Below are 26820 nucleotides of genomic sequence, written 5' to 3'. Positions count from 1 at the left end.
TTATGTATCTACATAAACGAATCAATAATTGCGTCTACACATATGTACACATTCCGACGAGCAACATTTACATACAAGGCAGCGAGAGATGAGATGTCACACACCGATGAATTTACTTATACGCTTATGTGTGTGCGGGAGACTGTAAACTACAAACACATGCATATATCTTATCTGAGTGGTCACAAGAGAGGGCAATAATTTGTGCACGTAGTTGTGGCTGGCGATTTTGTAGCCGAAACAACTAGTAACTTCTGGAAATCGAAGAGCCTAGAAGTATGCAGCGTAAGCTATAAAAGCGGTGCAGGCGAGTAAGAAGGAATTCAGTTTGATTTGAATTGTCAAGCAGTTACGAGTAAGACGATATCTAGCGAGCAATAGCACTATTATTTTGAAAGTCAGTTTCCTTTAAGATATCAGTTTGGTTATTAAGCTATTCGTTGCACAGTTTGAGTGTTATTGTGAAGTACTTAATAAAGGCCATTTTTCCATCATTCAATATTGGAGTTATTTATTCAACAGTTTAGTGATTCGAACTTAGCAGAGGATTGCAAATAAGAGGATTTGCAAGTAAATTCGTTACAATATTTTAGAAAAATAGATAACTAACCGCATAACTGAAGTATATGGGGCAAAGAATATAAGCAAAACTGTACCCAACAGAAGAGAAGCCTCTTTCCACTGGTTGTTTTTATGCGTGGTCGAAATACGTTAGTGAAATCTCTTCTTGCTTTAGCAACATTAAGTCGGTAGATCTAAAATTTAGCAAGCTTTTGACAGATTTCTTGGAGCAAGCTTAATATAAATAATATATATTTTTACGCAGTTATGCACGTTTAATTTCAATACTTCCGCCAATAGACCCTTGAGCGACTTTTAGGACCACGAATTAGGCTTATTATTGCCATGTTTTTACTTCCCAGTTTACAACAAAATTAGTTGAAACTAATAATGGTCTAAACTTACCAATTTATTGGGTTTAATTTAATAAAAAAAACGCACTTAATTTTTTTTTACCACTACCACTCACAATAAAAAAAACTCACTTGGCGGACCAGTACCGCTGCCAACGATTGCAATTTTGCTAATGATTTCTACAAATGGCGTCTCACGCGCCATTCGTTAAAACAAAATTCCACCATTATTGCGACTGCGCAGTGGAACGGCGCCGTTAAATCGCATGTTTTAACTGTGGTTACCATAGTGGAACCATACAAGGTGGTAGTCGCTGTGACATTTCTGCAGCCATCATTAAAAGTTCCATATACTTTGTTTTTGTGAATCGATGGACTAATGTCAAAATCGTACTGCGCTGAAAGGTGAAGTGCCAAATCGTAATAAAACTACAAGTCAGCTGTCACCTTGCATAGTTACGCCATGGTGGTTGCCGTTTATAGTGTTAACTACTTTGCACTCTTTACTTTAATTTTTAAAATAATTTTTATTTTTGTTTTCATGTTAACTTAAAATTTTTGAATAACTTCAAAAAAGAAATTTCTAATTAGTATTAAAATATCTAAACTCAAAAATAAACAAAAATAAATTTTCAAAAAAAAATAAATATTTGGTTTATTACCAAATATAATGGCGATCTTACCAACGATCCTGCAATCGAATCAATTAAACCCCAATTAGTTCAAGAACGATATAATTTTCGTTTGACAAAAGTGGTGTAGTACTTCCGCGCAACCAATTTTTCTCATCTAGCTGAAAGTAGCTACCAACAGAAGCTCATGCGAAGTTTCAATATATCTTCAACCGTCATCTTGCCAATATTAAATGCAAAACAAAAAATATAAAAGACATGTGTGGTTCAAGTTATCATGAATTGTTTAATGCAACTTAAAAATATATGAAGAAAAATGAAAACAACCCAGTGTAAGTCGTGAACTAGAACATTTTATGTAATACAAAAAATTGCTTTGTAACCAAACAACCAGTTATTTATATGCTCATTGAAACATGTGCTGAACTTAATTTTTTATAACATGACGTAGACAATAGCGAAATGAAATCGCACCAGCAAGCAAAAAAATCATATCACAAAATTATTCCTTAAATTTACCCAAAATTCCGACATAAAAACATTTCCACATAAACAAACTAAAATAAAAATTTATCATCTAAACAAAATTATTCTTAAGAGATAACAATACAAAAATAAATAAAAATCAACAAAAAAAGAAATTTTTAAAATTTAACAGATATCAAACGTCATAGTGCCGATTTAAAAGACAACCCTGAAACGTCAAATATCTAATTGAATTATTGTATGTATGTATTTCTTATCTGCAGATGTACATACAACATTTTTAAGTGTACGACCTGATTTGCGATTTGCGAAAGCAAAAAAATATTAAAGTAATATTGAAATTTTTTACAATTTGTGCATTCTACATGTATGAAAGCTATTTGCTCATCAGAGAAATCGATATACATAACTCAATAGACCTTCTAGTCACCAGACTGGCCAGACTTCCACCTACAATCAAAACGAAAATATTTATCAACAATCAAAATTTCTCGAATAACGTAAATGCCATTGCAAATCATCAATCAATATTTCAAAAATAAAAATTTCAATAAATATTTTTTTAAATTTTTATGTTAATATATTTAAAATAATTATTTTATTAAAGAATTTATAATATAAAATTAATTAAATTTAATTATTTTTTTTTAAATATTATTGATTTAAATATAAATATATATACAATTGTTAATATTATCTATCAACTATTATCTTATTAGTATCTTTTTGTTGTTAACTCCCTTTCCAAAAAAAGTTCTTAAATATTTTCTAATTTTCAAAGTATTCATTTATTTTTTTTTATATGGTTCTACGTTCACCAGTACGAGCTCGTAATTTTACAAATTCGGAAAATCAAAATAATAACTATACAAATAACACAATGACTCACAATACAACTCAAAATTCTAACATTAATACAACACAAAACAACATCTCTAATATAACACAAGATACTTCAACACAAAATAACTTTACAAATGTTTCTTCTACTAAATCTATTAAATTACCACAATTTTGGCAAGAATCTCCCGATGCATGGTTTTTACTTGTTGAAGGACAATTTGAAATTAATAATATCACTGATGATAATTTAAAATTTCAAAATGTTCTAGTTACCCTTCAACGAGATACTATTTCTAAAATTTTTGACGTTATTAACCCTCCTTCTCTTTTCAATAAATATGATACAATCAAAAAAATTTTATGTGAAAGATTTTCTCTTAGCGAAGAAAAACGATTAGAACAATTATTTTCTATTATATATATTTTTTGAATTATTCAGATTTATGAAATCACTTATAGGTACTGACTCCATTGTAAGTCAAGACTTACTTTTCAAATTATGGATTCGTAAATTGCCACAAGAAATACAAATCCATTTAAGTTCAAGTACCAATCAAAATAAAGATGAAGTAATTATTTTAGCAGACAAACTTTTTGATTTAATCAACAAACCTCATTCTTCCAAATCTCCTATAGTTTCGAGTATAAATAATAATATTTTAGACTAATGCGTTAAAAATTTAACTGAATTATCTACGACTATTTATCAAAATTTAAATAAAATTTCTAATGATATTAATCAATTACAAATCAGTTCAAGATCTAAAGATAGAAATAGATCTAAATCTCGAAATTTTTCAAGATCTAGAAATTTTTCAAACAATCGTAATTTTAATTCACAAACAAAAAATTTAAGAATAACGCTCTTAAATGTATACCCCCATGCAATTTTAATCAAAATCATAATTCAAATTCCGAACAAAATTTAAACTGAAACGATCCATTATGACGGTGACGGATAATGGAACTATTATTAAACCTACTCGTCGCCTATTCATATTTTATAAATTCAATAAACTTATTTCTCTTATCGATACCGTCGCAGTTGTATCAGTTATTCCTTTTTCTAAATTTAAAATTTATAAAAGAACTTCGGATATTACTTTGACTGCAGCAAACGGTTCTTCAATTGAAACTTTCGGTACAAAACTACTTAAAATTGATTTAGGTTTAAGAAGAGATTTTGAATTTCCATTCATTATTGCGAACATTGATACACCAATTTTAGGAGCAAACTTTTTAGAAAAATTCGGAATTATTGTCAATATTAAAAATAAAGAAATAATGGATTCTACTACAAAAATTAAAGTTGCTGGATCTTCTGGATTTTCTGATATTTTCTCACTCAAAATTCCTATTGTCGAAAATAAGTTTTCAAAATTACTTAATGAATTTCCGTATATTACCTGTGAACCAGATTATACTAAAAAAGCTAAACACCATACGGTTCACAGGATAGAAGCAAAAGGTATTTTACCATTTTCGAAAACTAGACATCTTGATCCAATCAAACTTAAAATTGCTAAAGCTGAATTTGAATTTTTAGTTAAAACCGGTATATGCAGACCCTCAAATTCTCCTATTGCATCTCCACTTCATCTCGTTCCTAAAAAAGAACCAAATGATTGGAGACCTTGCGGAGACTATCGAAAACTTAATTTTATTACTACACCAGATCGCTATCCTTTACCACATATCTACGATTTAACAATTGATTTAAAAAACAAACAATTTTTTTCCAAAATTGATCTTGTGCGTGCTTACCACCAAATTCCAATGGCAGAAGAAGACATTCATAAAACTGCAACAACTACCCCTTTTGGAATGTTTGAATTCGTAAAAATGCCCTTCGGTTTACGAAACAGTGCTCAAACTTTCCAACGCTTTATTAATGAAGTATTTTCTGATTTCGATTTTGTATTTACATACATTGATGACATTCTTATTGCCAGTGATAATGAAGATCAACATATAAATCATTTAAAATCAGTTTTCAAAAGACTTGAAGAATATAATTTAAATATCAAACTTCAAAATGTACTCTCGGTGTAAATAAATTAAATTTCTTAAGTTATGAAATTTCAGGCGAAGGCATTAAACCATCTTTAGATCGAATTGAAATTATAACAAATTTTGAAAAACCAATTTCTACAAATAAGTTACAAAAATGTTTAGGTATGATAAATTACTATCACAGATATATTAAAATGTTAGCAACAGAACTTAGTCCTCTGATGAAATGTTAACACATGCAATTAAAAACAAGCTTAAACAATTAAATTGGACAAATGAAACCACAACAGCTTTCGAAAATGTTAAAAAACTTTTTCTAAAAATACTTTACTTACACATTTCGACAAAAATGGTACTTTATCATTAGCAGTAGATGCATCAAATGTTGCTATTGAAGCATTCAACAAACTAGCAATAATATACTAGAACCCTTAGCTTATTTTTCAAGAAAATTAACTGCATCAGAAACTAAATATTCAACATTTGATCGTGAACTTTTGGTAATTTATACTTCAATTAAACATTTAAACATTTTCTTGAAGGTAGAACTTTTACAATTTATAATGATCATAAACCTTTAATTCATGTTCTAAATTCTAAAGGAGATAGATCTCCTCGTCAACTACGTCATCTTGAATATATTGCTCAATTTACAAATGATATTCAATATATACGTGGAAAAGACAACATAGTTGCCGACACACTTTCCCGTATTCCAGAAATAAATGCAATTTCAACTCAAGATATAAATTTAGAAACTTTATATAAAGAACAACAAACTGATAAATTTTTACAATAAACCATTTCTGATCAAAATTCTAAAAATAATTTAAAAGAAATTCATATTCCAGTTATTTATTTAAATATATGGTGTGATGTTTCTCTACAACCTTTTCGACCTTATGTTCCACATTCTATGAGAAGAATTATATTTGACAAAATTCACTCATTATCTCATCCAAGTATAAGAACAACTAGAAATTAATTAAAAATAAATATTATTGGCCTAACATGCGTAAAGAAATTAACGATTGGACTTCATCTTGCATCAATTGTCAAAAATCCAAAATTTCAAGACATACTAAATCTCCTATTCAAAAAATTCAAATACCATCAGGTCGTTTTGAACATATTCATATGGATATTGTTGGACCTCTTCCAGTTTCAAATGAAAATTCTTATATTTTAACAATTATTGATAGATTTTCACCTTGGCCTGAAACTTATCCACTTAAAGATATTTCAACAAATACTATAGTAAAAACTTTTATTTAAAATTATATACCACGATTTGGTATACCACTAAATATTACAGTAGATCAAGGTTCACAATTCACTTCAAAATTTTTTACGGAATTAACTAAACTTTTAGGTTCTCATAAAATTCATACATCTCTTTACCATCCCCAAGCAAATGGCATGATAGAGAGATTTCATCGAACTTTAAAAGCAGCAATTATAGCATCAAAAGACTCGGTTCATTGGTCTGACATTTTACCATTCATTCTACTTGGTTTACGAACTTCTATTAAAGAAGATTTAAAATGTTCATCTGCTGAACTTGTTTATGGCCAAACACTTAGAATACCTGGTGAATTAATTATTTCAAATAGTAATAAAAAACATGATTTTTCTAATGACGCTCTTCATAAAATAAGAGAATATTTTCCGCTTGTTCATTCTAAAGTTTTTCATCATAACAAAGACAACTTTTTCGTTCCTAAAAAATTAGAAAATTGTGAGTATGGTTTTGTTTAAGTCTTCGTCAATCTAATTTAGAATCACCTTATGAAGGACCTTTTAAAGTTATCTCTAAGAAACATAAAACATTTACAATTCAATACAAAAATACTATTAAAAATATTTCAATTGATTTACTTAAACCAGCAAACATACTTATTAACAATAATTTAAATACAAATACATTAAACAACAAAAAACAAAAAAAGGTTACATTTAATATTAATTAATAATTTGTTTGTTTTAAATTTTCTTGGAGGGGGAGTAAATATAGTGTTACCTACTTTGTACTCTTTACTTTAATTTTGAAAATAATTTTTAATTGAGTTTTCATGTTAAATTAAAATTTTTGAATAACTTCAAAAAAAGAAAATTCTAATTAGTATTAAAATATCTAAACTCAAAAATAAACAAAAATAAATTTAAAAAAACATATATATATTTGGTTTATTACCAAACCGTTATTGGGAATTTTCCTACATCATTGGACTCTTTCGCGATGCCATCTGCGCGAAATTAACAAAAAATTGTTTTAACCACCCCAGGCAGACATGAGTGAGGGTGAATCCTACCTTTTTCCCTATCACTAGCCAACTGGTATGTTCCAAGGGTGACTCTCCCAAGTGGACCATAACAATTGACCGCTTTAGTAGTCAAATAAACAAAAAAGTTGTTTCATTATACTTTACCCATAGTTTTGTTAAATTAACAATTATTACTGTCGCTCTAAAAATACCAATCAAAACTGTTAATATGAAAGAAATTTCTGTTCTTTTGAAATTACCAGTGCACACTGTTAGATTAACGACGAAGAGCTATCTCATACACACAGATGTAGTCATCAGCAGAAGTAATTACTCACACATACGCACGCATATGGCTATAAACTACAAATATACATGTACTTATATAGCTGGTAACTAACCAAGCATGAGCTACAACTGTTCCCGAAATTACTAGACTTTATGAGAAACGGGTGAACGCGGTAACCGAGAGTATAAAAGCAAGCTGAGTAATAACGAGTCAGTTTTGATTTAAACATGCTATTGGTTGTTAAGTATAATTGTGAGGTACTACTCCCAAAGTAATTTAAATAAAGACCAGTTTGCAATACTGAAAGTATTGTATTGTAGTGATTTATTCAACAGTTTAGCGATTCGAACATTAGCAGAAGGTTTCAAATAAGCGGAATTTCCCAAAATTCGTTACAATACGATGGCGGCAATTTGCTACGTTTTAAGCGTCACTAATAAGATGACGCACATTTGCTACGATTTAAGCGTCACTAATACGACGACGGAAATTTCGTACGTGGTATTATGATCGCCTCTTACGATTGGTACCGCGGGTAAATTCTTCCAGGGGCATGTACCTGGAATTTAGTGCATAATCACGGTGCATCCAAGCACACATGTCGAACACCCAAGGCTCACTTACCTTACTCCCAAACGATGATGTGAGTGGACACACCATGACCTTGGTGGGGTTGGAGGTCTATCTAACACCTCTTTCAATCTATGGAGGTCCGACGCCTGATTGTGGATATCACTGAGGACTGCTTGTACTTTTTTGCTTTATACGGCTGTGTTCTCAGTTGCCGTATTTTCTCATAATGCTAACGGAGATGACCCCTTAAGTCCCTGGGAGGTGTGGCCTCATCAATCAGGTGTCTGTTGGGATGCCCAGGCTTCTGGTTATTCAACAGAAACTGTTTGTTTAGCATTTCATTTCTTTCCCTAATGGGGATTACTCTCGCCTCATTGTGTAGGTGGTGTTCTGGGGACATGAGAAGACAGCCCATAGCAGTTCTGAGGGCAGTGTTTTGGTAGGCCTGTAGTTTTTTCCAGTCACCTTTAGGCTGGGCGACCAAATCGGGGACGCGTAGCATGCAATCGGCCGGCGAATTGCTTTTAAAGTGGTAATGAGCGTTTCTTTGTCTTTACCCAAGTGCTGTCTGAAAGAGATTTGAGGATTTTATTATGGCTCCGGATTTTTGATACAATTGCGGTTGCATGCTCTCCAAAATGTAGATCCTGATCGAGCGTCACACCCAAAATTTTAGTGTGTAAGGCAGTCGATAGCGTAATGCCATCCCATAATGTCGACATTTGCCGCGTCCATGTTGTAAATAAGGTCGCCGATGATTTGGTAGGTGACAATGACAGGTTTTGCGTGGCGAAAAAAATGGAGAGATCAGGGAGATTGCTGTTTATTTTATTACATAGCTCATCGATATGTGGACCTGAGCCTGTGACCATTATTGTGCAGTCATCGGCGTTGTTGGTGTTGTTGTTGTAGCGATAAGGACACTCGCCGAAGGCCTTGGGGAATGTTATCGATGTTGATGGTCCTTTGTCGGATGCAGATCCGGTACCTTCCGGTACCAAGCCCGACCATCTCGGGAACGATTTGGTATGACCACATGCGACCTTCTAGGCCATAACGCCCTCCCGCCCCCAGATCCATGATGAGTTCGGGGTCGCCAGAGCCTCGGCTGTTAATGAAACGGGATTCGCCACGATAGGTGAGGTTGACAACTGAGTCGGAGAAGCTATATTTTGCGCTGGCAACACCTTGAAATGGTTGCAATACACAACCCCTTGAATGTAATTGGTATTTTAGTAGCCTCTTACAACAGCCATACCTACCGCGGGTATATTCTAAACCCCTAACCCGCTGGGGATCAGTCATGGGGGTAGGAAAGGATAGTGACTCCTTCTGGTGGTGAAGGTAGATTCGATATGTAAAATTTAAACAAAATCGGGGATAGGACACCACCCTGTGGCACGCCTTGCTTAATTCTTCTGGGTTCAGATGTTATGTTATGCTTTAATAGCCTTTAGACCCTGGCCATTTCCATTTTTCGGGGATGACGAAGGTGGAGAGGGACACGTTGGAGACAGGCGCTGAGTAATTAAATCCCTCTTTGCCTAGCTTTTTAAGCATCGGCATGGCTATGCCGTCTGGGCCTATTGCTTTAGATGGTTAAGCCTGAACGAAGGCATCTTCAACCTCTTTGGCGGTGATGGTAATTTGGGACGCGCTGTATTTATGCTTGTGTGCGCGTCTGTTGGCCCGCCGTCTGGCTTTGTCAGCCGAAGAATGCATTACATATTGTCGGCAGAAAACGCATCCGACAGTAATTTATCGCCGAGGGCGAGGGTTATTTTGTTGTTGTTGTTGTTGTTGTAGCAGTGCTTCGCCCCATTTAATAGGTGTGACCGATCGCAAATTGTCATCAATATCCTCTAACGGGAGCCCAAAGAAACTTGCTGTTTCAACAGGGGTGGACCACAATGGGAGGGGTGTTAGAGGCGTTGGTTCCACAATACAGTTGAAGAAATTATTGGTGTCATGTGGGGACACATTGCAAGCAGGGCATACATTTTGTATGTCGGGGTTGATTCTAGATAGGTAAGCGTTTAACCTGTTACAGTATCCAGGTCGCAGTTGAGCTAGAGACTCGCGTTTCCATGGGGAGTGTGCGTTCCTCTTCTGCAAGTTTCGGGTATTGTTTTTTGAGCACAGGATTCACCTGGCAATTCCCGACATAGAGGTCCGACGCGTGTTTGTGGAGCTCACTGACGACCCGCTCGTGTTTTTTGGCTTCAACCGGCTGTGTTCTTCGATGCCGTATTTCCTCATAATGCTTACGGAGATGACTCCTTAAGCCCCTGGGCGGTGTTGGCTGATCAATCAGATGTCTGTTGGTTTCTGGGTATTCAACAGGAACTGTTTGGTTAGCATCTCATTTCTCTCCCTGATGGGGAGTATTCTCGCCTCATTATGTAGATGGTGTTCTGGGGACATAAGAATACAACCCGTGGCGGTTCTGAGGGTTTAACTTCGCCACCAGAAGGAGTTACTATCGTTTCCTATGCCGATGGCCGCACAATAGTGGCCACAGACCCAGGCCCACAGATCGATGAGCTTTGCTACAACATTGCTACAACAACAACAACAACATGAGCTTTGCAACAAAATAAACGGCTACCTCCTTGATCTCTCCAGTTTTTTCACCTCGCGAAACCTGACATTATCACCGACTAAATCATCGGCGACCTTATTTACAACATGGACGTCCCAAATGTCGACTATTTTGAACATCCACGTCAATGGCACAACGCTACCGACTGTCTTACACCCCAAAATCTTGGGTGTGACGTTCGATCAGGATCTACATTTTGGTGAGCAAGCAGCCGCAATTGTACCGAAACTCCAGAGCCCTAATAAAATCCTCAAATCCCTTGCTGGCAGTACTTGGGGGTAAAGATAAAGAAACGCTCATTACCACTTACGAAGCAATTGCCCAGCCGATTGCATGCTACTCGTCCCCTATATGGTCGCCAAGCCTAAAGGCTACTCACTGGAAGAAGCTACAAGCCTGCCTTGGCGCTTCCCAAGGCAGTCGGTTCTATGTACCGGAGCGACTCGGGATTTTTCCCGACCAAGGACTGTCATTTCAGTGTGACCCCATTTAATTTGTTTCGTCCCTCCCACAAATTGTCATCCTCCCAGCAGCTCCTTGCAGCAGGACTGCTACATATTCTCTTACTCCGGGAAGGTATCGAACCCAATCCGGGTCCGTCTCCTGACCCCGGTCCTGAGAAATGGTTTTGCTGCATTTGCCAGAAAATAATCTTTTTAGGACGGTCATACTCTGTTCAGTGTGTCTCGTGCAAGGGATGGTTGCATCGGACAGGTTGTTCTGGGCTTGATCCCAAAACCCGACGTCCACGTAACTTTTATAAATCTTTTGTGGCTCCTTGCTGCTCACGCCCAAGGGCGTCCCGTAGTCTACGCCTAAGCGTATCCCCACTACCTTCCAGCAGCTTCGCTGCTCAGCAAGCCACAACAAGTACCCGCTGCTGCTCGCGCCCCACGGCGCCAACAACTCAAACAGCTGATACCACTCATAACTACTACCTTCGTAGTAGAGCTGGTAGCAATGCTGAGCATCAGCCCCTGCCCCCGTCTTCTTCTCCCCCCTCTTTTCTGGCAGCAATCGTGCAGGTCAGGGAAACAGACTCTTAGTCCCTGCCTCCCTTTGCACCGTCTGCCAGCACAGAATATATAGGTTTGCGACATCCGCTCAATGCAGCTCCTGCCTTGGGTGGTGCCACTTTCCTAGATGTTCTGGTCTCCGCGACGGCAACCCCCCGACGGGTTTCATCGCGCCATGTTGCCAGGTCGCAAACCCAAATCATCCGGGTACCCCAATGCTTGCCCAAGGGCGCCCAGTCCCAAGGCCACAACAGCAATTGCGTCCTGGCCTTCCACAACCTAGGCGTAGTCACCCCTCACTTACCCCTAGAGTGCCGGCGTCACCCCTCATGCACTTCAGAATTCTGCAGTTCAACTGTAATGGACTAACTGGGAAGATTACGGAGATAGTCGATTTCATGAAGCGGCACAACATCCGCATTGCTGCGATTCAAGAGACTAAACTCACAGCAAGATCTGCATTGCAGACCTGCTCTGGTTATAATGTCCACAGGAAAGACCGCGAGAGCGGAAATGGAGGCGGCCTCGCGTTTATTATACACCACTCTGTGCAATATCACATATTTGATCCTGGCATCGACCGCAGTGACAATGTCTTAGAACGTCAAGGCCTATCTGTCAATACCCATCACGACCTATGGCACTCAAACTTGCGGGTGGACAGTAGGGGTGAGATGTTGGCGGATCAAATAGACGAAACGACGTTCTGCACAATAAACGGAGACGCCCCCACACGTATGGTAGGAAGCTGTCATAGCTCGCCAGATATCTCAATCGTGAGCGCAGAACTCGTAAACTGCGTCAACTGGCAGCCGATGGTAACATTGGCATCCGACCACCTGCCCATACTTATTTCGTTCGAGCGTACCGCCGACTTCATCGTCACCGAAAAACGCACTTTCATAAACTTCAAAAAAGGAAAGTGGGAAGAATATAAATCTGCAACAGACAGCAGCTTTGCTGCCCTCCCTATCCCGACTGATGCCCGCCAAGGGGAGCGTGCCTTCCGTAAGGTTATTGAATCCGCCTCGGCACATTTCTCTCCCGCCGGGAGAATTCCCGAAATCCGGCCCCACTTCCCGCCGGAGGCCGGGAGCTTAGCGAGGGAACGCGACCTTATAAGACAGCTTGATCCAGGCGACCCCCAAATAAGGGATATAAACCAACGCATCAGATTGCTTGTGGACGAACACAAGCGGGCGAAATGGGAAGAGCACCTAAGAGGTTGTAACCTCTCTACCGGTGTAGGTAAACTTTGGTCCACCGTAAAGTCCCTATCGAATCCGACTAAGCACAAAGACAAAGTTTCCATCGCCTTTGGCGATAAGGTGCTGTCGGATGCGAAAAAATGCGCGAGCGCTTTCTGCCGACAATATATAATGCATCCTACGGTCGACAAAGATAGACGGAGAGCCAATAGACACGCATATAAACACAAACTCAGCGCGTCACCAATTACCATCACCGCTAGAGAGGTTGAGGACGCCATTGGTCGCGCTAAACCATCCAAAGCAGTGGGCCCAGACGGCATAGCCATGCCGATGCTTAAAAACCTAGGGAAAGAGGGTTTCAAATATTTAGCGCATGTCTTCAACCTGTCTCTTTCCACCTTTGTCATACCCGAGAAATGGAAAATGGCCAAGGTGGTCCCGCTACTAAAGCCTGGGAAACCAGCTAACGTAGGTGAGTCATATCGTCCGATATCTCTCCTATCGCCAGTGGCAAAGACGCTTGAAGCCATTTTACTCCCTTATTTCCAAGCACATTTGCAGCTAGCCCCTCATCAGCATGGCTTCAGAAAACTCCATACTCCATAGCACTACCCCCGCGCTAAATGTCATTAGCACCCAGATAAATTGCGGTTTGAATCAATATCCCCACCATAGAACAGTACTCGTAGCGTTAGACCTATCACAAGCTTTTGATACGGTCAACCATGGCTCGTTACTGCAAGACCTGGAAAGGTCCACCCTTCCCCCATGTCTTAAAAGGTGGACCGCAAGTTATCTGGGTGGTCGGCAGGCATCGGTGCAATTCAGAAACGAAACATCAAAACAAAGGAGAATTAAACAAGGGGTGCCACAGGGTGGTGTCCTATCCCCGCTTTTGTTTAATTTCTACATATCTAAGCTACCTTCACCACCGGAAGGAGTCACAATCGTTTCCTACGCCGATGACTGCACAATAATGGCCACAGGCCCAGGCCCAAAGATCGATGAGCTATGCAATAAAATAAACGGCTACCTCCCTGATCTCTCCAGTTTTTTCGCCTCGCGAAACCTGGCATTGTCACCGACTAAATCTTAAGCGACCTTATTTACAACATGGACGCCCCAAATGTCGACCATATTGAACATCCACGTCGATGGCACTACGCTACCGACTGTCCTACACCCCAAAATCTTGGGTGTGACGTTTGATCAGGATCTACATTTTGGTGCGCACGCAACCGCAATTGTTCCAAGAATTTAGAGCCGTAATAAAATCCTCAAATCCCTTGCTGGCAGTACCTGGGGAAAAGATAAAGAAACGCTCTTGACCACATACAAAGCAATTAGCCAGCCGATTACGTGCTACGCGTCACCCATATGGTCGCCAAGCCTAAAAACCACCCACTGGAAGAAACTACAGGCCTGCCAAAATACTGCTCTCAGAATCGCCACGGGCTGTCTTCTTATGTCCCCAGAACACCATCTGCATAATGAGGCGAGAATACTCCCCATCAGGGAGAGAAATGAGATGCTGACCAAACAGTTTCTGTTGAATACCCAGAAACCTGGGCATCCCAACAGACATTTGATTGACGAACCAGCACCGCCTAGGGGCCTAAGGAGTCATCTCCGTAAGCATTTTGAGGAAATACGGCACCGAGAACCCAGCCGTATGAAGCGGAAAAACACAAGCAGGTCCTTGGTGAACTCCATAGACAGGCGTCGGACCTTTATGTCGGGAATTGCCCGGTGAATCCAGTACTTGAAGAAAAATATCCAGAACTCGCAGAAGAGGAACGCATACTCCCCAGGGAAACGCGTGTCACTCTTGCTCAACTTCGTTCTGGATACTGTAACAGGTTAAACTCTTACCTATCCAGAATCAACCCCGACATACAAAATGTATGCCCTGCTTGCAATGTGTCCCCACATGACACCAACCATCTCTTTAATTGTAATGTGGAACCAACGCCTCTAACACCCCATTCCTTATGGTCCACCCCTGTTGAAACAGCAAGTTTCCTTGGACTCCCGTTAGAGGATATTGATGACAATTTGTGATCGGTCGCGGCTATTAGGTGGGGCGAGCATTGCTACAACAACAACAACAACAAGCCTGCCAAAATACTGCCCTCAGAACCGCCACGGGTTGTATTCTTATGTCCCCAGAACACCATCTACATAATGAGGCGAGAATACTCCCCATCAGGAGAGAAATGAGATGCTAACCAAACAGTTCCTGTTGAATACCCAGAAACCTGGGCATCCCAACAGACATCTGATTGATGAGCCAACACCGCCCAGGGGCTTAAGGAGTCATCTCCGTAAGCATTATGAGGAAATACGGCACCTGAGAACCCAGCCGTATGAAGCGAAAAAACACAAGCAGGTCCTTGGTGAACTCCATAAACAGGCGTCGGACCTTTATGCCGGGAATTGCCCGGTGAATCCAGTACTCAAAGAAAAGTATCCAAAACTCGCGGAAGAGGAACGCATACTCCCCAGGAAACGCGTGTCAGCCTTCTTCAACTTCGTTCTGGATACTGTAACAGGTTAAACTCTTACCTATCCAGAATCAACCCCGACATACAAAATGTATGCCCCGCTTGCAATGTGTCCCCACATGACACCAACCATCTCTTTAATTGTAATGTGGAACCAACGCCTCTAACACCCCTTTCTTTATGGTCCACCCCTGTTGAAACAGCAAGTTTCCTTGGACTCCCGTTAGAGGATATTGATGACAATTTGTGATTGGTCGCGGCTGTTAGGTGGGGCGAAACATTCCTACAACAACAACAGCACAGACTTGAACATGATTTTAGCTGCAATATCTGCTCAAACAACGACAGTGTCATCTCAACAGGCATCTCAGCTGGAATCGCAAGAGAAACGTTTAACATCCAAGATGGAAGCACGGGAGGCACGTATTTCAGAAATGTCATCGCAAATGTCATCTCAACTGGAAGAGCACAAGACATATATGGCACCCCAGCTGGAATCACATGAGACACGTGTTTCAGAAATGTTGACACAGATTACATCAAAGATGGAAACACAACTGAAAGAGCAAGAGGCGCGTATATCATCAAAACTCGAAGCGCGTATGGACGAGAAAATAACGCAGTTTGAAGAAAAATTTGAGGAAGAGGTCGTATACAGGAATTGCAACTGCAGTTTCAACGAGTAATCCAAAGGTAAAAACACCATCCTTTGACGGTTCTGTTCCTTTCCAGGTCTTCAAGCTACAGTTTGAGAAGACCGCAGCAGTGAACAACTGGAATGCGGAAGATAAAGTTGCTGCACTGTTCGTGGCATTGAAAGGGCCTGCAGCGGAAATCTTACAGACGATTCCAGAGTACGAACCGAACAGTTATGAGGTATTGATGGGTGCTGTAGAACGACGTTATGGATTAGATTAGATTAGATTATATTATTTATTTATTACGGCCAGAAGCCTAATTCGTAAACTAGAATAGAAAACAGATATTCCAAATTGAGTTGCAAAAGATTGGCTCATCTTGTAAATGCGGACGCACCCGTGGAATACACTGAAAGGGTAAAAATCCAGAGTCTCATAAATTGCATACGAGATGTGGAAACGAAGCGGGCTACATATGCGAATCCAAAACTAACATTTTCTGAAACGGTATCACATGTACTGACTCAGGAAATAGCCTCACTTTTGAGTAAGCCAGCGTTCAAAGCTCGCCGTGTGGAAGTAGAAAGGCCAGAGTGGGCAGACGCAATATTGGAGGCGCTGAAAGGATCGCAAAAGCGGAGTGGAAGAGTTATCAAATGCTTCAAATGCGAGAAGCCCGGTCACATTGCACGTCATTGCGATCTTGGTCCTAATAGTTCCAACAATGTGGGTGGCCGTAAACGCAAAGCTGGAGGAGATGAGCAAGAGTGAGTAAGATTTAGAGATCGAGAGCTAGATCCAGCTATTGAATGCCCTGTGATATCTGTGTTGCAAATTGGTATAAAATCGAGCAGTCTTACCGTCAGAGGGAATGTGGATGGCAAAGAACGTGTACTGACTGTAGATACGGGCGCATCTCATTCCTTGATTCGATCTGATTTGGTCTACAGGAGAGTAAAGTCATTACCTATAGCAAGGTTGCGTACGGTCACTGGCGAGTATAACCAAGTCCGGGGAGAAGTGATCTGTGAATTCTTAATTGGGAAGCTCATGGTTTTACACACATTTGTTGTGGCGGAGATTGTTGATGAAGTTATATTGGGAGTGGATTTCTTGGTTAACCATGACATCAAGATCGATATGCAGAGAAAGGTGATGCGTTATGAGAACCAAGATGTGCCACTTAACTTCAGTTTGGAAAAAGGGTTCAGCAGTAAGCGAGTGCTGGTGGAGGAGATTCGACAGAGACCACGAAAGTCAAGGAAAGTAGATCGAGCAAAGGTTGATGGATCGAATGGGCCAAATAAAGCGAAATCAAAGGTACCTGCGACAAACCCTGCCACAAACCGTAATGGGCGCACTAAAACGACTGAAAGAATTTTCCAGAAAGAATGCAAGGGTGGTTTCAAGCCAGCGCGCACTACTGTTGTGAAACGTCAAGACGATACTGATGATGCAAAGTCAATCCGTCAAGATCAAGCTCTGCGAAGTAGTTCTTCATTGGCCAAGCAACAGAGTGTGAGGGCCGTAAGATGAAACACAGATATGACAAGAACTTTAATTCGGAAGGTTTCTTGGAGGGAGATTTGGTACTGCTATACAACCCTCACCGGCGGAAAGGTGTTCCATCCAAATATCGGTGCAGCTGGGAAGGCCCGTACAGAGTTGTGACGAGGATCAGTGATGTCATCTACCGCATACAAACAATTGGGAACCACGAAGTAGAAGGGTGCTTCATTTGGAGATGCTAGCCGCGTTTAGATCGAGAGATTTGTCTGATCGGGACGATCAGACTTAGGTGGAGGGCAGTGTTACGAATGTTGGCGGCACTAAGGGGTATTGCCATCTCTAGGCCAATGCTAAGCAGTGACGTGAATTCACATCAATAATTCCATCATTATGTCTATACATACTCGTGCACGCGGCGGAGAAGCAAGCACAAGCACATGCAGATATCTTATCTGAAATGCTCCTAAAGGTATGCAATTGTGATTGTGGAAGTGTCGCTCACACATACAAGCGTATGAGAGAAGCTATAAAAATTATACATCTGTAGTTGTAGCTGAGACATTTTTAACTAACTAGTAAGTTCTGGAATTAGAAAAGCCTAGAAATATGCAACGAGGAGGTCGGACAGTATAAAAGGGCGACAACAGTGGAGGCGAGAGATCAGTTTCATTTGAGCTATCAATCAGTTTGGTATTTAGCAAGCTATTCGTTGCAAAGTATAAGTGTTATTGTGAAGTTCTTTAATAAATGCCATTTTTCCATTATTCAATATTGGAGTTATTTATTCAACAGTTTAGCGATACGAACGTTGGCAGAAGATTGCAAATAAGGGGAATTGCAGTAAATTCGTTACAATATTCTGTGCTGACAAACAGTGTACAAGGTGGTAGGGACTAAGAGTCTGTTTCCTTGACTTGTTGTGGTTTGCTGAGCAGCGGAGCTGCTAGAAGGTAGTGGGGGGTCTACCACGCCAACTACGGGACGCCATTGGGCGTGACCAGCAAGGTGCCAGATTTATGAGTTACGAGAACGACGGGTTTTGGAGTCAAGTACAGAACATCCCGTCCGGTGTAACCATCCCTTACACGTGACACACTGACGAGAGTGTGGCCGTTCCAAAAAGATTCTTTTCCGACAAATGGAGCAAAACTATTTCTCTGGACCATTTCTCGATACCTTCCCGGAGCAGGACAATATGATGCAGTCCCGCTGCAAGGATCTGCTGGGAGGTTTATAATTTGTTGGGGGACGCAACCAATTAAATGGGGTTACACTGAAATGACATCCTTTGTTCGGGAAAAATCCGAGTCGCTCCGGTACATGGAACCGGCCGCTTTGGGAAGTGTTAAACAAGGGGTATCACAGATTAAATTTAATTTGTTGCGTCCCTCCCACAAATTGTCATCCTCTCAGCAGCTCCTTGCAGCAGGACTGCTCCATATTCTCTTGCTCCGGGAAGGTATCGAACCCAATCCGGGTCCGTCTCCTGACCTCGGTCCTGAGAAATGGTTTTGCTGCATCTGCCGGAAAAGAATCTTTTTAGGACGGTCATACTCTGTTCAGTGTGTCTCGTGTAAGGGATGGTTGCATCGGACAGGTTGTTCTGGGCTTGATCCCAAAACCCGACGTCCACGTAACTTCTTTAACTCTTTTGTGGCTCCTTACTGTTCACGCCCAAGGGCGTCCCGTAGTCTACGCCCAAGCGCCCCCCTAAGGGGCCCCCCACTACCTTCCAGCAGCCCCTCTGCTCAGCAAGCCACAACAAGTACCCGCTGCTGCTCGCGCCCCACGGCGCCAACAACTCAAACAGCTGCTACCACTCATAATTACAATCTCCATAGTAGAGTCGGAAGCAATGCTGAGCAACAGCCCCTGCCCCCGTCTTCTCCCCCCGCCCCCCCTCTTTTCCGACAGCAATCGTGTAGGTCGGGGAAACAGACTCTTAGTCCCTACCTTCGTTTGCAGCGTTTGCCAGCACAGAATATATACATATGTTTGCGACATCCGCCCAATGCAGCTCCTGCCTTGGGTGGTGCCACTTTCCTAGATGTTCTGGTCTCCGCGACGGCAACCCCCTGACGGGTTTCATCGCGCCATGTTGCCAGGTCGCAAACCCAAATCATCGGGGTACCCCAATGCTTGCCCAAGGACGTCCAGTCCCAGGGCCGCAACAGCAATTGCGTCCTGGCCTTCCTCAACCCAGGCGTTGTCACCCGTCACTTACCCCCAGAGTGGCGACGTCTCCCCCCATGCACTTCAGAATTCTGCAGTTAAACTGTAATGGACTAACTGGGAAGATTACGGAGATAGTCGATTTCATGAAGCGGCACAACATCCGCATTGCTGCGATTCAAGAGACTAAACTCACAGCACGATCTGCATTGCAGACCTGCTCTGGGTATAATGTCCACAGAAAAGATCGCGAGAGCCGAAATGGAGGCGGCCTCGCGTTTATAATATACCACTCTGTGCAATATTATATATTTGATCCTGGCATCGACCGCAGGGACAATGTCTTAGAACGTCAAGGCATATCTGTCCGGTCAGGCGATGCAAACCTAGAAATCATCAACATCTACATCCCCCTGCCACCTGTTGCCCCAGTGGATACCACCCTAATATCAGAGCCTAACTCACTGGCAACAATCGCATTATCTTAGGCGATTTCAATGCCAATCACGATCTATGGCATTCAAACTTGCGGGCGGACAGTAGGGGTGAGATGTTGGCGGATCAAATAGAAGAAACGACGTTCTGCACAATAAACGGAGACGCCCCCACACGTATGGCAGGAAGCTGTCACAGTTCGCCAGATATCTCAATCGTGAGCACAGAACTCGTAAACTGCGTCAACTGGCAGCCGATGGTAACATTGGCATCCGACCACCTGCCTATACTTATTTCGCTCGAGCGTACCGCCGACTTCATCGTCACCGAAAAACGCACTTTCATAAACTTTAAAAAAGGAAAGTGGGAAGAATATTAATCTTTTACAGACAACCTCTTTGCTGCCCTCCCTATCCCGACTGATGCCCACCAAGGGGAGGGTGCCTTCCACAAGGTCATTGAATCCGCCTCGGCACGTTTCATTCCCGCCGGGAGAATTCCCGAAATCCGGCCCCACTTCCCGGCGGAGGCCGCAAACTTAGCGAGAGAACGTGACCTTATAAGGCAGCTTGATCCAGGCGACCCCCAAATAAGGGATATAAACCAACGCATCAGATTGCTTGTGGATGAACACAAGCAGTCGAAATGGGAGGAGCACCTAAGAGGTTGTAACCTCTCTACCGGTGTGGGTAAACTTTGGTCCACCGTAAAGTCCCTATCGAATCCGACTAAGCACAAAGACAAAGTTTCCATCGCCTTTGGCGACAAAGTGCTGTCGGATGCGAAAAAAGGGGTTCCAAATATTTAGCGCAGGTCTTCAACCTGTCTCTTTCCACCTTTGTCATACCCGAGAAAGGGAAAATGGCCAAGGTGGTCCCGCTACTAAAGCCTGGTAAACCAGCTAACATAGGAGAGTCGTATCGTCCGATATCTCTCCTATCGCCAGTGGCAAAGACGCTCGAAGCCATTTTACTCCCTTATTTCCAAGCAAATTTGCAGCTAGCCTCTCATCAGCATGGCTTCAGAAAACTCCATAGCACTACCTCCGCTCTAAATGCCATTAGCACCCAGATAAATTGCGGTTTAAATCAAAAGCCCCACCATAGAACAGTACTCGTAGCGCTAGACCTATCAAAAGCCTTTGATACGGTCAACCATGGCGCGTTACTGCAAGACCTGGAAGGGTCTACCCTTCCCCCATGTCTTAAAAGGTGGACCGCAAATTATCTGGGTGGTCGGCAGGCATCGGTGCAATTTAGAAACGAAACATCAAAACCAAGGAGAATTAAACAAGGGGTGCCACAGGGTGGTGTCCTATCCCCACTTTTTTTTAATTTCTACATATCTAAGCTACCTTCACCACCGGAAGGAGTCACAATCGTTTCTTACGCCGATGACTGCACAGTAATGGCCACAGGCCCAGGCCAACAGATGTTGTTGTTGTTGTAGCGATTAGGTTACTCCCCGAAGGTTTTGGGGAGTGTTATTGATGTGATGGTCCTTTGTCGGATACAGATCCGATACGCTCCGGTAACACAGCACCATTAAGGTGCTGGCCCGACCATCTCGGGAACGATTTATATGGCCACATTGAACCTTCAGGCCATCCCTCCCTCCCCACCCCCAAGTTCCATGAGGAGCTTGGGGTCGCCAGAGCCTCGTCTGTTAGTGAAACGGGATTCGCCGCTCGAAGGTGAGGTTGACAATTGGGTTGGAGAAGCTATATGTTGCGCTACACAACCCCTTGAATCCCAGGCCAACAGATCGATGAGCTATGTAATACATTTATTTTATCTATGTAATAAAATAAACGGCTACCTCCCTGATCTCTCCAGTTTTTTCGCCTCGCGAAACCTGGCATTATCACCGACTAAATCTTCCGCGACCTTATTTACAACACGGACGTCCCAAATGTCGACCATTTTGAACATCCACGTCGATGGCACTACGCTACCGACTGTCCTACACCCCTAAATCTTGGGTGTGATGATCAGGATCTACATTTTGGTGAGCACGCAGCCGCAATTGTTCCGAGAATTCAGAGCCGTAACAAAATCCTCAAATCCCTTGCTGGCAGTACCTGGGAAAAGATAAAGAAACGCTCATGACTTCATACAAAGCAATTAGCCAGCCGATTACGTGCTACGCGTCACCCATATGGTCGCCAAGCCTAAAAATTACCCACTGGAAGAAGCTACAGGCCTACCAAAATACTGCTCTCAGAATTGCCACGGGCTGCCTTCTTATGTCCCCAGAACACCATTTGCATAATGAGGCGAGAATACTCCCCATCAGGGAGAGAAACGAGATGCTGACCAAACAGTTCCTGTTAAATACCCAGAAACCTGGGCATCCCAACAGACATCTGATTGATGAGCCAGCACCGCCTAGGGGCTTAAGGAGTCATCTCCATAAGCATTTTGAGGAAATACGGCACCTGAGAACCCAGCCGTATGAAGCGAAAAAACACAAGCAAGTCCTTGGTGAACTCCACAAACAGGCGTCGGACCTTTATGCCGGGAATTGCCCGGTGAATCCAGTACTCAAAGAAAAGTATCCAAAACTCGCGGAAGAGGAACGCATACTCCCCAGGGAAATGCGAGTCACTCTGGCTCAACTTCGTTCTGGATACTGTAACAGGTTAAACTCTTACCTATCCAGAATCAACCCCGACATACAAAATGTATGCCCCGCTTGCAATGTGTCCCCACATGACACCAACCATCTCTTTAATTGTAATGTGGAACCAATGCCTCTAACACCCCTTGCCTTATGGTCCACCCCTGTTGAAACAGCAAGTTTCCTTGGACTCCCGTTAGAGGATATTGATGACAATCTGTGATAGGTCGCGGCTGTTAGGTGGGGCGAAGCAGTGCTACAACAACAACAACAACAGATTAATGTCTTATCTCGCTTTTGTTAAGAATATCGAAGCGCGGGTGTCACCATTTTATCCTACGCAAAAGACTGCACAAAAATGGCCAAAAGTCCAGGCTTACACATCGATGAGCTTTGTAATAAAATAGACAGTACAGTTTTTTCGCCTCGCGACCAAATTATCGGCGACCTTATTTACAACATGGACACGGCAAATGTCGACCATATATATTGGACATCCACGTCGACGGCATTACGGTACCGACTGTCTCACACCCAAAAATACTGGGTGTCACGTTCGATCAGGATCTACATTATGGCGAGCATGCAACTGCAATTGTACCTGATATCCAGAGCTGTAATAAAATCCTCAAATCTCGTAAAGATAAACATCTACGGTCTATGCACGACACCATGATTATCAATTTATCTGTTTAAAAATTATTTCTGTCTAGTGTATTTTGTATTTGTAATAGAGTAAGAAATATGAGCACATAAGCAGAAACGTGATGGACACGGCTACGTTAATAGACCAAAATTTTTTTGAAATACCAAAATATTTTCCAATCTCACCATATACTTCGGAAGTACTAGCAATTAGTACTTTTGCCATCACTCTCTTGGCGAGTCCTAACATATTGATAGTACCCATTGTATTCGTTTTGATTGTCTTCACCGGATTATACATGTAATGCGGTGGTGAGGCGGGTGATGCAAGATGATATATTTCATCAACTTCTATAAACAAGGGATTGACAATATCGTGATGAATGAGCTCAAAATTCTCATGACCGAGCCAATGTTCTACGTTTCGTTTGCGACCTGTGAAAAAGTTGTCTACAACGATAACTTCATGACCCTGTACCATCAGAGTATCCACCAAATGAGACCCAACAAAGCCGGCTCCACCTGTTATTAATATTCTCTTGCGATTTTTGTAATTTAAGTATTTGACCTGTGGATATTTGCGTGATGTACTTGACTCCAACGCACGTAAGCGATCTTCTAATGAAGCTATTTGAGCTCTTGCTTGCTCTAACTGTTCCAAGAGATTTTTCTGCATGTGTTGAATGTTATCGTCTTTATCAGTATTTTCACTAAAAATTGGTCGGCTAAGCCATTTGTCTTTTGCGTTGGTTGATTTTGGAAGGCTTTTAGCTATACTTGCTCTTGATAGTGACCGATAAAGAACTATGATTATTATTAAGGAGATTGTGATTGATATAGTGATTTTAAGTTTCTTCCTTGCCGGAGGCACAAAAGGCATTTTTAGCTTTGGAAACTTGGTTTATTGTGTGGCCAGTTTTTATGTTATACAACGTTTTGCATTCCTGATTAGATGTTTGTTCTTTTTATACACAGAATCGTTCATGGACTAATTTTCCTACACAAAAGAAGTCGAGAAATAGGTTCCAAATTTATCTAAATAATTATATATATCAAACTTACCATCCATTGTTCGCATTAACATAAATTTAATTTGTACATTGTGCAGATTGCCAAAAAAACTTTTATATATTTGCTGTTTTCAATATTGTTCTCAAAGAACAAGGCATGAACAATGTACATTCGCTGATTAACCAATGTCATATGATTTCTTGTGCTTGGCTTAACCCATGGTTCAATGATGTACAGGTTGGCTCATCTCATCAGCTGATTTTATTTATGTTATTGCATGGTCGAAGGGATTGTCAAAAGGAGATGGCAAACTCAAAATGAAACCAACACATTGGTAACATTTTACTTACACATACAAAAACTGCTAAGTTTTATGTTTCCATTCCATACCATTCGCACCAACACCAATACACAGATTTTGACAATTTGAACAGACATATTTTGTTGCTTTACAGATAAGCCAACCTGTATATAGTTGAACCATGGCTTAACCATATAAATAATAAAGTGCAATTCATGAATTCATATCACCGTATGGTTTTGTGATTGCTTTTAATTCAGCTGTTATTGACATTTAAAAAACAAATGATAACAGCTTGTTTACCTAACTTCCTTAAGAGCCAATTAATGGTGTCACATAACCATAAAACCATAATCAGATTAAACAGCTGACCGAACCTACCTTATGGATATCAATGTAATCGATTAATGGTGCCATACCATAACACTAACGCCATAAACATACCATAGCCAACCAATTGGTCTTTGGTTTCTCGCCATATCCATAAACTAAAAATATTAGATTTTAATAATCGGGGATTGCCCATATTGCTTTTTTTTAAATGTATTGTAACGAATTTACTTGCAAATCCGGTTATTTGCAATCCTCTGCTAAGTTCGAATCACTAAACTGTTGAATAAATAACTCCAATATTGAATAATAGAAAAATGGCCTTTATTAAAGTACTTCACAATAACACTTATACTTTGCTACTCGCTGGCTTAATAACCAAACTGATTGATAACTCAAATTAAACTCTACTATTGGCCGCCAGATCGCGTGCTTAATCAATAACTGATTGATTGCTCAACTCAAACTGAATTGCAGCGCCTCTACATCTGTTGCCTTTTATACCCTTTGGTTTCCTCGTTCGCATTTTTCCAGAATGTACTAGCATTGTCCATGAGCTCTCAAACTTCTCAGCTATAACTAAAATTGCACAATTTTATACATCTTTTAAGCGCTTCCAGAATCTACTAGTCCAGTAGCTCTCAAACTTCTCAGATATATGCATGTGTTTGCGCATTGACTCTCCGCTGCTCGTATTCGTACATGGTACATATGTGTAGACGCAATTATTTATTCGTTTATGTAGATACATAAAGATTGAATTATTGATGTGAATGTTTGTAGTTTACAGTCTCTCGCGCGCACATAGGCGTATAAGTAAAGGCATCTGTGTGTGACATCTCTCTGGGCTGCCTTATATATGTGTATACTTGATTTGATTATTAACGTAAATACCGCTTGGCATGGCCTTAGCATCGCCTTAGTGATGGGATAACTTAGTGATGCTAATATCCGTGACAGTATGAAACATTTATTTGAAGCAATTTTTTTTTTTTTATTAATTTTATAATTTATTTAGTAATTTGGGAAAAATTTAAACAACGTGACATCAGGACGGACAAGGCGACAGCTGTTTCGATTATACCTTGTAAATCTCTTCAAAAGCATAGCTTTAACACATAATTGCATACGAAGCATGCAATGTGTAAAAGATTAAAATATGCAAAAAGAAGGCAATTGGGAAAAACTTTACAACAACTAAGGCATGACTTAGCTGAATGCGTTTATAACCATTTCAACTATCGTAGGAGTGCGAGTTCGACTCCCACTCCCGGGAGAAAAGGTTTTGAAGAGATTTACAAGGTATAATCGAAACAGCTGTCGCCTTGTCCGTCCTGAAGTCACGTTGTTTAAATTTTTCCCAAATTACTAAATAAATTATAAAATTAATAAAAAAAAATTGCTTCAAATAAATGTTTTCATACATTTAAAAAAAAAGCAATATGGGCAATCCCCGATTATTAAAATCATACCAACAGACAAAATTGGTTAATTCGTTGTAGTTCTATAAATAGAACAAAAACAGCAACAAAACCAAAGTTTCTTTGAAAACCGCCGTACCAAGCATAGCTTTAACACATAATTGCATACGAAGCATGCAATGTGTAAAAGATTAAAATATGCAAAAAGAAGGCAATTGGAAAAAACTTTACAACAACTAAGGCATGGCGTAGCTGAGTGCGTTTATAACCATTTCAACAATCGTAGGAGTGCGAGTTCGACTCCCACTCCCGGGAGAAAAGGCTTTGAAGAGATTTACAATGTATAATCGAAACAGCTGTAGCCTTGTCCGTCCTAATGTCACGTTGTTTAA

At 40.8% G+C, this 26820-nt stretch overlaps 1 protein-coding gene across 1 annotated transcript in view; it reads right to left on the bottom strand.

Annotated features, from left to right (window-relative positions):
- Nucleotides 1-24954, bottom strand: part of Uxs (UDP-xylose synthase) — a 60487-nt gene extending 35533 nt beyond the window's left edge. The window contains exons 1-3 of the mRNA XM_067787186.1: nt 24858-24954; nt 24428-24581; nt 23552-24362 (exon numbers count right to left, since the gene is read on the bottom strand). Coding sequence (XP_067643287.1) covers nt 23552-24245 — 694 coding nt within the window. The 5' untranslated portion in view covers nt 24246-24362; nt 24428-24581; nt 24858-24954. The remainder of the gene's footprint in view (nt 1-23551; nt 24363-24427; nt 24582-24857) is intronic.
- Nucleotides 24955-26820: the final 1866 nt, after the last annotated feature.

Source organism: Eurosta solidaginis, chromosome 5 (assembly GCF_040869045.1).
Source record: "Eurosta solidaginis isolate ZX-2024a chromosome 5, ASM4086904v1, whole genome shotgun sequence".
Classification (NCBI taxonomy): domain Eukaryota; kingdom Metazoa; phylum Arthropoda; class Insecta; order Diptera; family Tephritidae; genus Eurosta; species Eurosta solidaginis.
The sequence above is the reverse complement of the archived record's forward strand: the minus strand, read 5'-3'. Positions and strand labels throughout refer to the sequence as shown.